The sequence below is a fragment of the Talpa europaea genome, assembly GCF_964194135.1.
Source record: "Talpa europaea genome assembly, chromosome: 5".
Classification (NCBI taxonomy): domain Eukaryota; kingdom Metazoa; phylum Chordata; class Mammalia; order Eulipotyphla; family Talpidae; genus Talpa; species Talpa europaea.
This window is the reverse complement of record NC_140071.1, coordinates 3,842,118-3,856,891: the sequence shown is the minus strand read 5'-3', so window position 1 is coordinate 3,856,891 and position 14,774 is coordinate 3,842,118. Positions and strand designations below refer to the sequence as shown.

The 14,774-nt window shown below is 50.8% G+C and overlaps 1 protein-coding gene across 2 annotated transcripts in view; it reads left to right on the top strand.

Moving 5' to 3' along the window:
- Positions 1-9,202, top strand: part of CTNND2 (catenin delta 2) — a gene marked incomplete at both ends in the record, with an annotated part of 698,753 nt that extends 689,551 nt beyond the window's left edge. For both annotated transcript variants that reach the window (XM_084233856.1, XM_084233855.1), the window contains 2 exons: positions 2,956-3,029; positions 8,945-9,202. In XM_084233856.1, coding sequence (XP_084089982.1) covers positions 2,956-3,029; positions 8,945-9,202 — 332 coding nt within the window. The remainder of the gene's footprint in view (positions 1-2,955; positions 3,030-8,944) is intronic.
- Positions 9,203-14,774: the final 5,572 nt, after the last annotated feature.

Here is a 14,774-nt window from a genome sequence, read left to right as displayed (position 1 = left end):
TGATGAGGCTGATGGTGCTGGTGTTGTCACCTCCATGGTGGTGAGATTAAACCCCCAGCCTCGCCTGGGGAGAGCCAGCATTTCATATAGGAATGCAAAGAATGAATTGCCAACCTCCAACCCACGCACTTTAGCAAGTGCCCATCATGCCAGCATCTTCTTGCAACAGCAGGTGTCTCCTGACCTCTGCGTGAAAAGCAGTGCTTTCTCTCAGTCAGGAATAAATCCACGAGACACTCAAAGTTCAGTGCACTGGAAAAATACCTGAAAAAATGTCCACCTTCGTTGTTTCTTAGGCCTCAGAGGATGTCCTACCATTTCTCCCAAAGGACACACTGCCTCTGCGCTGGGAAAATCACGGCAGCGTGAACCTCAAAATGCAGCCTGTGAAAGCAGCCCCTTCTCCTGGTGGGAATCTCCCCTACTGAGCTCTTAGAAATGCAGATCCATCAAGGTTTTAGCCCCAGATTCACCCCCACTCACTTTCTCCGGATGCATTTTCTAGCTCAGGTGAAGTCTTAAAAAGCTTTCCGCCCTGGTGTTCCCAGCGACCAGGGCGGCCTGAAGCGGGAGTCAGCTGTTCCCAACGCAGCTGCTGGAGCTTCCCGGAGATCCTGGCTCCCCAGGCGCGTGACCTGTGCAGACACCATCCGAGGAGGCTGTGTCATCCCCGCAGCTGCACGACCTGCCTTTAAAACCCACCTGGATGATTTTGCCTCCCCTGTGCACTCCCAAACGCCTTTACATCAGAGGATCTAGTCCATTTGTCAGTGTCTCTCTTATGCCTTTTCAGGCCATTCTAAGCTTCAGTGTTGGTTCCGTTGGAAAATGGAAGTTTGGGGGCCTGCACAAGGAAAACCATTCGCTCGGTGTCTACTCTTAGCTCAGACACGGGGCCGTGCAGCCGGAAGATGTCTGCTGCGTGTTTTTGCACAGGCCATCAGTTCAATCTCAACGGCAGGCTCCTTTAAATAGGTGAGGTGGCCAACGAGCAGGAGGAAAGAACTTTCCAGAAGAGACACCTTCAGCTCGAAAGCCACAAGTGAGCTTGGCACTGGAGCAGAGGACAGGGCACTGGAGCCAGGGAGGGAGGCCAAAGCTCTAATCCTCCAAGTATCCTGCACATGTGTATAAATATTTTTTATTCTGAGATGACAGAATCAATCAAAATTTCACCTGCTCCTTGAAGTGATCTTTTCCTTTAGCAAATTATAGCTCAGAAGGCAGATTGTTTTAAGTTGACTCACCTGTGCGTTCACCCAGCAAATAAAGCACTTGCTCTAGGAGGGTCCCCCGAGGCCAGGGCTATCCTGGCACCATCCTGACCCTGTGGAAACCTACGAAGGAGGCAGAGCAAACCTACGAAGGAGGTGACTCCTGCTCTCCTGGAGCTTCTCTTAGAAGCATAGGAAGTTTCTACACAAGGCAAACAAAAGGACACGCTCACTGACCAGGCAATGCCACGTGAGGTGGGTTAGGATGGCGCGTGCTGGTGGGAAGGCGTTACTTTAGGTATCAAGGCCAAGGAGATGTTTGGTCTAAACACCGACAAGGAGAGGGGGTGGTTTTCACGAAGTGGGGTCCGCAAGTCCAACATCTCTGAAGCAAAAGAGTTTGCCAGCCTGAGTGAAGAACGAGGCCAGCATGGCGAGGACTCCCTTGATGCAGGAAGAAGGCAGCCGATGCCAAGGAAGATGCAGGGGCCAGATCAGGAGGGGCACTTGGGTCCAGCCATAATTGCAGAGGGCAGGGGCGCTGGAGAACACAGTCCAGCTGCCTATCAAGATGAACCTTCAGGTGTTAGGAAAGGAAGGAAGAAGAGCAGGCGTGGGGAGAAGGTAGATGGGCTCTGGAGGAGTCTCTAGAATTGGTTAAGAGTGAGATGCTGGTTTCCCAAGAATACAAGACCGTGATGATGCACGCGCAGCCAGAGAGTGTATCAGAGGGGCTTTAGCATTGAAAGTCGGCTCTCCCTCCCTAGGCGCAGTTTCCCAAGAGGAGTTTCATTGCACAGTGATACGTGTTTATGTGTTTATAGCATCGATCCTGGGAGGAGTGACAGGTCGTGCTGACTCTGTCGGAGTAGCCTGCGTGAGAAGGGATGGTGTGTCAGCCATGTTCATTATCCTGCGGGTACTGGAAGCAGATTAGAACTTCTTGACTTTTGGCATGTTTTATACCCCACTGGCTCTGGGCAGTGTGTCCAGGGCTTTCTGAAACCGTGGCCTTTCCATGCCTATCAGGGTTGTGGTGCTCCGGAACCTTCCTCTGAGCTGGTGGCAGGAGCCCCAGGGGTTCCAGGTAAGGACACAGGCAAGTGGGTCTTTGGAAGCTGCTGGTAACTGGAGGAGACCATCCTGCTGTCCTTGCTTCCTTCCCTGCCCCCCTCCCTCCAGACCACAGGCTGGTCACGCCAGCCCCGGGTCCTGTCCCTGTGTCTCACAGGCTGGAGACGTGCAGGGTAGAGCAGGTGGTGCCGCCCGCCTGTCCTCTGAGCTCTGAGTGATGAACTGTCTGGGAGATGATCAAGCACTTCTGGGAGCTCAAATTAGAAATTTCATTCTTGTCATTTTCCAGCTGAGAACTAAGCTGCTGATACAGATTCTTGCATGCTTCAATGCAGGTGACAAGCTTTTATTATCCGCCAGTTTCCACCAGAAAAGAAGGCAATAAAACTTGCGAGATGACCATCTGTTACCCGCACCTGCCCTGACCCTGTCGACAGTGTGAACGCTGTAGCGAGCACCTGACGGGCTGTGGGATTTTATGGAATAACCACACTTCTTTCTTAATACCTGGATGGAAAATGCAGGGTTCTGGGCCAGGGACTGCCTTCCACTTGGAAGGGCCCACAGAAACCGGCCTCGTTAGAGCCAGAACGGGCCTCTGGAACCATTCGTCCTCATTTGACATCTTGTTTTCGCTGCTAACGCTTTGTTTCCCTTTGGCTTTCAGCTCAAAATACTGGAATTTCCACTTTGTATAGGAATTCATATGGTGCGCCCGCGGAGGACATCAAACACAACCAGGTAAAGGAGGCTGCACGGCGCGTGCGTTCCCCCTTGATGCGTGGGGAGCATCCTGAGTCATAAAATAGGTTAGCTTCTTGCTACCATGCAGAAGGACTGAAAAAGCAAATAACATTCCCGGCTGCTGTCCCCTCGCGTGTAGGTGACATGGCACTCCACACACGTGGGCGGCAGGGCAGTCCTCAGAACAGCCTCGGGTATGGAAAGTCATCTGAACACACTGTGGCTGCGTAAGGTGTAAGGTGCAGTTACCAGGTGTAAGGTGCTGCTTACCAGGCCCGTTGTCCAGCTCCTGGAAGGGGGATTATTCCTGTAGCCCGGCAGCTCTCGTCTGAACCGCATGCACCACACGTGGTAGCCATGAAATGGGCACATCCAGTCCATAAACAACTAAGCAGGACTCGAGGTGGAGTCCGGGGGTCTGTTGCTGCTCTGCCTGGTTGGGGTGCAGTCCCCGGAGCTGGTTAGGAATGCAGATTGCTCCTTCTGTGGCCCCCAGCCCTGCCCTTCCACGGTCTTTTGCGCCAGAGTCACGCCTCATCCGGATGTCTAGTGGTTCGTGCGTGTGGTGAGGAGCGCTGGTCGGTAGATACTTGATACGTGCGTGTGTGTGTGTGTGTGTGTGGTTTTTTCGCTCATCCTCTCTGTGGCTCTGTGGGTGCTTGCCGAGCAGAAGCGACCCCCTCTGCTCTTTCATTGGGCCGAGACGTCATGCTCCCCACACTGGTGGGCATCACAGAACAACGGGACCCTTCACAGTCACCACTGTGGAGGGAGGCTCGTGCTGCTGCCCCAGACCCCTGGCATATCTCAAGCGGGTCGCAGCACAACACAGATGACATCAGCCTGCAAGGGGGTGGGGTTGTCTTCCAATGTTTGTCAGCACCCAGCAGGGCAGCTGCTGTGAAAGAGAGTGGGGCCCGCTTCTCCGGGGGGAATGTCCTGTGGATGAGCAGGGAAGGAGCAGGGGCCTGAGAACTCTCTCCCGACCTTGAGCCATTTTTTTCTCTAACCAGCCCTCATCAGGAGACAGGAGAGTGGGGGGCAGAGCGGTCCCTTCACCCCATTTCTAGTCCATGCACAGATTCTTCTGGAAGAATCTGGTGTCATCTGGAACCCCTGTAAGTCCCCAAGCCCCACGGCCTGTGTGACACTTGCTCTCACAGCTTCCCTGGGACTTGGTCTTCACTAAAAGCAAATAGGCCCCCGAATGAATAAGGAGGGTGCAGGGCTGCAGAGGAGAGCGCACCGGGGGTGCCCCCTCGAGGCCCGGGTCAGCGTGCCGCCCAAACACAATGGAAAGTGGACACAGAATGGCTCGGAGTGGCCACACCAATGGAATCGACCCTTGTTCTCTCAGCAAATATCAGCTGTGGTGAGTGACCATCTTTGCCGGGATGTGCCAGGACCCTGACTTCGCGTCCGAGAGGGAAGTTTAGTCGTCAGTCTCCGGGGTGGAGAGCTCATCCCCAGAGCCAGCGTACAGTCCCCCACCTGTGTCAGGGAGCTCCTCTGTCGTAGGGGATGAAGTGAAGCCGGGTGTGGCCCGGGGTCCTTGGCATCTCAGAGAGGCCGCAGCAGGTCCCCGAGGACACTCGCAGCCTCAACGGAGAGGCCACTCCGCAGTGACGCCGAGGGCCGCGCCTCCCCCGAGCCTCTCCGGGGCACGCCAGCTGGGCGGAGTGAGCGCTCCCAGGGCCTCCCTGCCTGGGGCTCAGCCCAGCCGCGTGGCCTTTTTGCCCACGTGCCCCAAAATGTACTCGACTCAGCCTCACCGTGAACCCTCGAGCTGCGGGGCTGCAGGCAGACGCCGCTGACAGGCAGCCAGGACGTGTGGCAGCAGGACCGGCGCAGCTGGGTCCCTCGGGAGCTGGGTCCCTCGGGGACGGCTCAGTGCCGCCATCACCCCCTGGGCCGCGCCAGCAAAGGGACATGAGCAGCGGGGCAGCGGCGGCGGTTAACCCCCCTTTAATACAAGCAGTGTCGTAAGCGTCCCCAAGGAGAACTGGTTCTCCCTGGAAGCTCTCCCAGCAATCATGACGACACCCCGTGAACGCGGGGGCGGAGAGCAAAGCGTTGTCCCGGCCTGGGACTTCGTCTCTGGAACAGACTGGCCTGCCTGCTCTCCCAGGCTTGGATTCTCCGGCCTCGTGGGCACGGCCGTGGCACCGGATCGAACGCTCTTGTTCTGGGGAACCCCCTGAGCCAAGAGCGACCCCACAACCTCTCAGCCTGTGAAAAGCCAGCAGCCCGGCTCCTCCTGGTCCTCGGCGGGGTGCTCTGTCTCGTGGGCGCCATCATCTCCCGCCAGAGCCCACGGGCTGCCCAGGGGCCTGCACAGCGGCTGGGCCGCGCGGAGACGCAAGTCCCAGTGGCAGCTGTTCCAGGTGTTAATCGCAGATGACTGGGCCCAGCCCCAGAGTGTCTGACAATGGGCTTTGGCGTCTTCATGACGCATATTTGAATTCTTAGTGCAGACCACAAACAGCATCTTACGTTCCCGGCCAGTGTCCTCGGTCCCCCCGCCAGGTGAGCAGGGCAGGTGAGATTGTGCCTGCAGGGGAGGAATGGAGATGCGAGGAGGCTAAGGATTGCTGCCGGCCACCCCACTAGGACCCGGCCAAGACTCGGCCTGGTTCTTCTGCCCTCCGCCCCTCCTTGCCCGTCTGCCTTCCTCTGAGCCAGCGGGTCTCAGTGCGAACATGAGTCGGCACCCCCTGGAGCCTTTGACTCAGTGAGTCTGGGGCGAGCCCAGAAACTTGCATCTCTGACAAGTCCCAGGTGATGCTGATGCTGGAAGCTGGGAGCTGTACCTGAGGACCAGCGATCCCCCGACTTCCTTTCTCACATGGTAACACCCCAAGTCTCCAGCTTCCGCTGTGCAGTAGACCTTGGCCATCTGTGATGGGCGCTGTTTCCCTTGGGTTACGGAGAAATCTAGTGTGTGAGCAACTGGGTGAGGAGCGCGCAGGAAGGAGTCCTCTGTCATATACAGTCAAGTTGGGAGGTTGACGGCGGTGCTGTTCTTCATCATTTAAATGAGACGTTCCACCTTGAGGGGAAGGCCTAGCAAAGATAACGTAATGGGAGCAGGAACAGGTCAGGGCTCCCAGAGGGTGACCCTCACGTCAGCGAGATGACCGGCCACACCTCCCCTTCCCAGAGAGGTGCCACCTGCAAGTGAAGCAGCAACAGCCTCAGGCTCCCTGGAGGTGCCAGGCACCGCTGGACCACAGCAGGCACTCCGGTTCAAAATGACCTTTGCTGTGTGCTGACATTGTTCTGCTTCCATCAGGGAAGCCTGGCTGACACAAGCTCTACGGTGTGAAAAATGCGCTTAGGTCATGTTGGCTCTCCTCAGTGGGAAAGGCTTATGTTCAGAACATTTTATCTCAATGCCCGCTGAGGTAGAAACACAGTAAATTCTGGATCCCTCTGTGTATGTTCCCCACACCCCCCACGTTGACCCTTTGCATGCCCTATCTGGGGGAGCTGCACAGGGTTGGGGTGAGGAAAGTCAGCACAGCACACAGCTCTGCAAAGAACAAAGGCACTTTGGCCTAACCAGGGAGCTTGGTACACCTGGTCAAAACAACGCCGAACCTCAGCTTGCCGATGAACCCCAATGTCCTGCCCGTGGCCAGACCCTCAGGCTTGGCACTTCTGCAGACAGACAGAAACCTTTCATTTGGCCACCTCTCACCGGAAGCAGAGAACACCCGGCATCAGCGATGATGAAGTTCACTACTTCTTTGAAGAAGAGGTCGATTTTGCATGTAAATCAATTACCTATAAAAGGGAGGCTCACTTACTCGAGAGAAGAATTATGTGCAGACCATTAGAAGCATTCATTTACACACAAGGTACTAATTGCAAATCATTATCTATTAACTAAGGCCAATTTCTAGAGGACCTTAGTTAAATTAATAGGAAATTGCTGAATCTGCTCGAAAGTAATCAAACTGTGCTCTCTAAGAGTGCTCTGCCTTCCGCTGAGACCTCCTCCCCAAACAGTGGGCACACGCAACGCTGTGCGTGCATCTGTGGGGGCTTCTGGAAGAGCAAGGATGCCTGGGGCTGGCAGGGCAGAGAGCGCTGTGCCGCCCGCCCCAATACAAATGCCAGGTACCAGCCTGTGGACATTCATTGTCTTGCTGTCCTTCAAGCTAAGCAGAGGCAACTGATGGTTGATTCCACATATCCTGAAGGTTCCCGGGGTCCCTCTGCCCTGCAGGGTCCCCAACATTAACCTGCAGAGGACAACAGTGAAAACTGGGAGCACTGAGTTGGGCTGGGGGACCCCAGCTCATCCTGAAGACCCTGTCTCCTTCCCAACTGCAGGCTCATAATCCCACAGTGTCCTCGCGTTCACTCAGTTATTGATTGGACGAAGTTGGGGACCATTTTGGTCTGCCAGAGGATAAATATCTGGAGTGGACTTCCCTTCTGACCACATGCATTCCTGTGTGTCCTTTGAAAGCGTCGAACCTGCCACTTAGGCGGGCGTGATGGAATGGCGCGACCAGCAGAAAGCAGCAGTGCCTCTGAGCTCTGAGCTGGCAGCAAGATGCCCAGTGACTGTCAGGCCTCAGTCATCTTCACGGTCTCTTTGGGAATGCAGCACCCGGGGGTAATAGAGAAAATGTAGAAAAGATGAAAATGAGCTACCATTGTGCTGTAGCTGCTAGTCTATTCCCTTTTAATTGAAAAAAAAAGGAGGGCCTCCCCGGTGGCACAGCGGTTGAGCACTGGGTTGCGAAGCTGCCCGCGGCCTCTGCGGCACTGGTTCAATCCCCGGCTGCTCCCCGGCCACCAGAGGAGGGTCCCACATGGCGCGCAGACCTCTCCTGCCGCCCGCTGCTCCCCTCAGCAGGGTCCTTCGGTCCTTCTGCCTGCTCTGCTCCCCGCTCTGGCTCTGGTGAATTCTCTCACCCTCCCGCGCTTCTGACTGTACCCAGTGCATGTATAAACAAACAAATAAAATAAATAAATAAATAAAACATGCCTCTATAAAAAAAAAAAAAATTTAAAAAAAGAAAAAAAAAAAAGGAAAAGGTTATCTAGTAAAAGGGTGCAGCTGCCATTGCACTTTGGTGATTCCTCAAAAAGGTAAACATAGAATTAACTCATGATCCAACAGTTCCATTTCTAGATACCTACCCCCAATAATTGAAAGCATGAAATATCTGTCCATCCATGTTCACAGCTGCAATATTTACAGTAGTCAGAAGCAACCCAAGTGCCAGTCATGGATGAATGAGTAAGCAAAATGTGGTATACCCATGTGGTGGAATATTATTCACCCACAAAAAGGGAATGGAACCGTCTTAAATTCACCTGATGTAAAAAGAAGGAAAGGAAGGAATCCTGTTGCATGCTACACCGTGGGTGAGCATTTGAGTTCATTACGTAAAAGAAGCCAGACACAAGAAGACAAATACATGATTCCACATATGAGGTCTCTAGAACCATCCAATCCACTGAGACAAAAAAGTAGAATTGCAATTGCCAGGAGCAGGGGGTGGGTAAAAGGGAGAGGGGAGTTATGCTAAATGGCTCATTTCTTTGGGGGGAGGATGAAAAAGTTCTGGAACTGGATAGTGAAATTCGTACAACACCGTGAACGTCCTTAATGCCACTAATTCGTACATTCTACAATTGTCAAAATGGTGACTTTTGCATTGCACATATTTTACCACCATAATTTCTTTTTACAGAAAAAAATCTAGATTGATAGCGTGTGCATGCAGGAACCCACTTTAAAAGGGACGGCAATCCACAGTGGGCAGTGTTGGGAGAGACGCCATGCCGGCGCGGGCCCTCGGTCTTGACCTGGGGGAGGGTCGGGGCCTGGCAGCCCAGGCCCTCGGTGAAGGGCAAACAGATTCACCAGGTGGCTGTTCCTTCCTGCTCAGGTTTCCGCACAGCCCGTCCCACAGGAGCCCAGAAAAGACTACGAGACCTACCAGCCGTTCCAGAATTCCACGAGAAATTATGACGAGTCCTTCTTCGAGGATCAGGTCCACCATCGTCCTCCCGCCAGCGAGTACACCATGCACCTGGGACTCAAGTCCACCGGCAACTATGTCGACTTCTACTCCGCTGCCCGACCCTACAGTGAACTGAACTATGAGACAAGCCACTACCCCGCCTCCCCCGACTCCTGGGTGTGAGGCGGCCCGGCGCTCCGGAACAGTGCATGTGCATGCATACCACAAGACATTGCTTTTTTTTTTCTCCCCCTGCGAATTTAGTTTGTTAAAGCCTGTTCCGTAGGAAGGCTGTGATAACCCGTCAGGAAATACTCAGAGCTATTTTAGAAAGCTAAACGAATCGAAAGTTAACTCGGAAGTCGGTAGGAAGCTGAACGATCCTAAATCGGACGTGACGCGACACCTTTCTAGTTTGAGCTGTAGAGGGTCCAAAGTGCTTTATTCTGAACGTGGCTGAAGACAGCAGAGGAGACGGTGAGGACGAGGGTGTGGAGGTGGGCGTGGAGCACGCAGGAGGCAGAGCTCACACACTGTAGGGGGACGGCTTCTCACGCTTTGTTTGCTCTTCATCCGTTGTGATTCTAGGCTTCAAGTTGCATTGGGGTTCCTCTGTACAGCAAGATGTTTCTTGCCTTTTGTTAATGCATTGTTGTAAAGTATTTGATGTACATTACAGATTAAAGAAGAAGACGCATTGTGTATATTACACCAATGCGGACGTGTCTCCTCATCTATGGTTCTAAATATTGCTTCAGTTTCAAACTTTTGGAAGATGTATGGATTTCCAGTTTTTCTTTTTCTTTTCTTTCTCCCAGTATGTTTTAACAAAAAAAAAATGGGAAAAAAAGGAATATTTAGCAGTATTGTTCGTTCTGATATGTGAATTTGTTTGTGGCAACTAAGCAAGGCATTCAGCAGTTTCTGACAATTAACATACACCATTCCACACTCCTTGTCAACAAAGTGCTTTTTCACTGCCTAAAATTTTAGATGTAGATATTTGAAATAGATTTTTTCATTTATACCAGTTTTCTTTATGATGATACAGTGTTAAAAGAAAATAAATTACAATTGATCTGTCATCCATATTTGCTAAGAATGTCTATTTCCAAGGACCTATCTTACAAAATACACATTCTTGCTCGTATGTCTGTGCGTGTGTGGGTGTGTGTATGTCCATGTATGTATAAAAATGACCTGTGTGAGATTTTATTTTGATAGAAGCTCTTTCATTTGCTGTTCATCTTGTACAAACTTGGTTTTTGGTTTTTGGTATAAATGTACATCTGTTTGTTACTGTATCTATTCTCTAACCATCTAGTGACTCAGGATATTAGGCCAGTTGAAGTAAAGTTATAGGATTTTCACACATTCTCGGAGACCAACTCTTTCTACAGATCCATCTCCATCCATGTTTTCTGCCCTCAGAACATGATAAACCAAGCCCAACTCAATCATTTCACTTTGGGGCCAATTACTTGAAGTATCCACAGAAAATGTGAACTGCTCCCCTTTTCCCCCCCAAACTTTTTTGTTCATGTGGCAGGGAGCAGTCGACAATTATGGGTTAGATTATTAAAACTGAACTTGAAGCTAATGTTAGACTAGTGGTTAACAGAGCTAAGAAATAAGGCTAACCATTTAAAGAACACGGGCTGTGGATAAATTAGCTTTGCTCTTTAGATGCAAGTGACTGAGGCCAGTAGGTGCCTAGTAAATGTTAACTGTTCTTGAAAAAATAAAAAATTAAATAACAAAAGAAATTGGCTGCCATCTTCCTTTGAAACTTGGTCCCTTTCAGAGTTCAATTCAGTTCAAAGTCTAAATCTATGGTTCCTTCTCCAAATTTAACAACAATCAAAAGACTCTTTGTGCAGGTGTGTATTTGCAGATGGGGAGCTAATTTCCAGCGTAGAGCTGTAGACAGAAAGTTACATATATGTTGTCCTATCAGTTAACCACAAGGTGGATCTTGCCGTGCTGGTTACTGAGGATCCCACATTCCTGGACTCCCTCATGGGAATGATCCAGTCGAGAGAAAGAGAGAGAGAGAGAGAAATATGTAGCAGAGCAGAGTGTCTCTGCTGTATCTGTGTCATGGAGGGACAGAATAAAGAATAATCTACCAGGAAGAGATTGCAGATTAAGGAGAATAAGAGATTGTCATATAGACATGATCTGTCCATAACATCACAGCTGATTTTAACTCTTCCAAAGTAACAGCAGGACTTATCCCCTGGCTTGAGTTGTGCAGGAGAAATTAATGTATGTGTTCAAAAGTCCCCCTCCTAGCAGGAACGTTATATCTGCTTTATGATTTTAGTCTCTGCATGCCCAACATCTGTGACCTTCAAACAAGGATGTGTCTGCCGCTGGGGACTCCGAGAGCACACTGTGCCGAGCTGGGAAAAGCCCATTCAGCCAGGAGCCTCTGGTATAAGAGATGGAGGCAGGAGGAAGAAAATTAGGTGTAGCTATTCAAACCTATTCTTTTTCCCTTTTCATCTGCACATACACAGAGACAGATGACAGTGATGACACACATACATCCATATAGATAGATGCTAGGTGCTATCTAATAAAGAAAGAAAATGTAGATATATATAGAAAATAGTAGAAAGAAAGGAAAGGGAAGAGATAGAGATACAAAAATAGGAAAAAGGAAGATACAGGCAGAATTAAATATAGAGGCAAATGTTCAGGTAGATGAGAGCTAGAAATAGAGGATAGATTATAGGTAGGCAGGTTTTACCTGAATCCCATGGTGAAGGTGCCTAAAGCCCCCACAGGATTCCTTGGTGATAAGGATTGACCAGTCGGTGATTTATTATTCATCACATGGGGTATATTGGATAAAAACCCCAAGTGGGGAGAAACCTATGTTTGTTTTCATTTTCATTGTGCTAAGTGCCGAAGTGAGACCCCCTCCCCCAAGTGACTGCCTCTGGAATTTGTCTGCTGAGGTGGGAAGGGTGTTTTTCATAGAAAGGGAGGGAAGAAACTAGAAAAGTCCTTTCTGTTCTCACTCTGATGGTGGGTGGCCCATATGCCCAGCGCATGTGTAAGGGTGCATGTGTGAGGGTGGGTGGCACTTATGCCCAGCTCATGTGTAATAGGATATAAAACCTGCACAGTAAGTTTGCATTTTTTTTCACTTGAGAGTTTTGATCACCAGGGACAAAGGAACACCTACACCACATAATTATGAATAATAGTCGTATTTGAAAATAAGATCTCTCATACGGGTTTAATTTGAATATTGCACATGAATGCGTCCATCCTCATTATCTGTCCTGAACTACATAACAAAACATTAGACAGGTTCGTAAGAATTAGGGCCACATGAAACTTCACATCATCCTTGGTGCTAACTAGGTGAGGGTTAAACAAGGATGATCCATTTCATATTAACAAGACTCACACAGTATAAAAAGTTGCTCCTAAAAAAAGCAAAGCGGTGTTTAAATTCAGTAGCAAAATATATATATATATACTTTCTCTGTATATGTGCACACATCACTATGCATATGTGTGTGTGTATAGATAGATCAATTTACTTTTCTCTTTTCCTGACATCAGGTCTTCTTAAGTGTCAGACACCATCTCGCTATCCATGAGAAGTGTGGCCCCTGGGGAGTCAGGCTGGGCTTTCTGGAGACAGTGTTCTGGAAGCAACCCCAGTGCAGCTGACCCCCATCCTGAAAGTAGGCCTGATTCTTCTGCCCATCGCTGAGCTGTTACCCAAGTCCAACCTGTTAAATCAGATTACAGATGAGCCCTTTGTTACAAGCAGGACTAACCTTCCCAAGCAATTCTGCCTCTCCAGATAGAGAAACCCAGCACTAGCCCTTTGTCCACAAGCCACCCACACATCAGAAGGCCTGAGCACCGCCCACATACGAGCACAAGTCCCCTCCTCCAGAGGTCGTCACCACTCTGCAGTTGTCTGTCTCCTGGATGCTTTGCCCAGTGACCTGATGGCAAACTAGCTTTTCTGTGCCTCCAGCCAATGGCATTCAACTCTTTTGTTCTCCAGGACCACTTCCCAAAATGTGATAAAGGCCCGTTCCCCCAATTATTCTGGAAGGTAAATCTGAGGTCGGGGTTTTTGCTTTAAAGTCCTTTCTCTTCCCAAACCCTAGTGGCATATAATTGGCATCTATGTGCATTGGGTAAATGAGCCCTTGATTTTGGGGTAGCATTTTTATTCGTGTAGAGGTAGGGAAAGCTTGACTGAGAAAATGCTGTTACCAACGATTCTTTCCAAGCCACCCATGTGTCTCACCAACCCAACACAAAAACCCAAGGTGACTCAGCTTGTTGTCCACTCAGTGGCCAGACCGTCCATGAACTTCATGACCTGACTTCACCACCCAGCAGGACTGCACGTCCACACGCAGCCTCAGCATCACCAAAGGAGCGGATGATGCGTCCAGCCATGGAGAGCGTGTGCTGTGCCGCAGAGCTGTGCCAGGCCATGCGCACAGCCGCTGACCCCGTGGGGTTGCTCCTCAGAGGCTCCCTGTTGGGCCCCGTGACCTCTTCAGTGCGTGAGCATTTAGTTTTCGGACTTGAGCAGGACATTATGACCAAAGTCCATGCTGAGCCAGCATCTGAGATCAACCTGACCTCTGTCCTGTGATCAGCTTAGAAACCCCGTCTTTCTAAAGCCAAAAGCTGTTTCCCAGCTCACATGATGGCCAGACCTGACCAGGACCAGGGAAGAGCTTGCCTGCCCAGTCTCAGTCACACCACTTGGTTGCCAGGTGCCGCCCAGATTCAACAAGGGAATGTAGCTTATAGTGCACCCCAAATTGCCTCCTAATAGATGAAAATTTCAGTGCTCACTTATCTCCAGGTGTTTGTACAAATGAAGGTGAGTGAGAACTGGATTTATGAATTGCTGAGGCCTCTTTCAGCTTCTAGAACTGATGTCCTTCCCATCCTGTGACCTGGTCTTCCGGGGGCCACCTCAGCCCAGGGTCTTCATTCAAGTGAGCTGGCCTCCGGCCCCCACGCCAGCACTTGGGGCGAGGGAGCCCTGCGCTTGTCACCTCATCACAACGCAAGGTTGTCTTGTAAACTGGAGATCGGAACAGCGAGAAGCACTTGGGGTGCGGCGGATAGTTCATGGCCTGATGAAATCAAGAGTCCGAGACATCCAGTTATTTACAAAAACAGCAAACTCACGAGCAACGTTAGTACAAGTAACAGTAGCTCAGAACTGGCAAAGCAAGTAGCAGAGGCCCCGCCTCTATAATTGGGTCCATAATAAATGACTGGGCTGCACCTAATGTCTCGTCAGCCGCAGAGGGAGAGGTAGAAGCAAACAGATCCCGTGCTCAGGAAATACAGAAGTGGAATTTTAAGTCAAGAGGTGGGGCTTCAGTTAAGACAATGGAATTCATCACCTGAAGTGGAGCGATGGCCGGTTAGCACCACACAATGGAAAACATTTACGATATTCGGTTGTTCAATTCCTCAACAGAATGAAGACCAGAGCTCTGATGAGGTGCCTGCACCGTGCACCAGGCCCGGCGTGCATCACAGACAGGCCAGGGCAACGCTGCCAATGGTGCCGAAGAGGAAGCTGCGGGTGCTGCCTGTGCAGCCTCTCCAGCTCGAGCACTACTGACTGGGTGGGGGTGGGGGAGGGGTGATCTTTGTCTGGGGGCAGGGGTGCCCTGTGGTTGCAGGTACTCACCAGGATGCCTGAGGCACCACCACCTGCATCAGGCTAAAGCATCTCCAA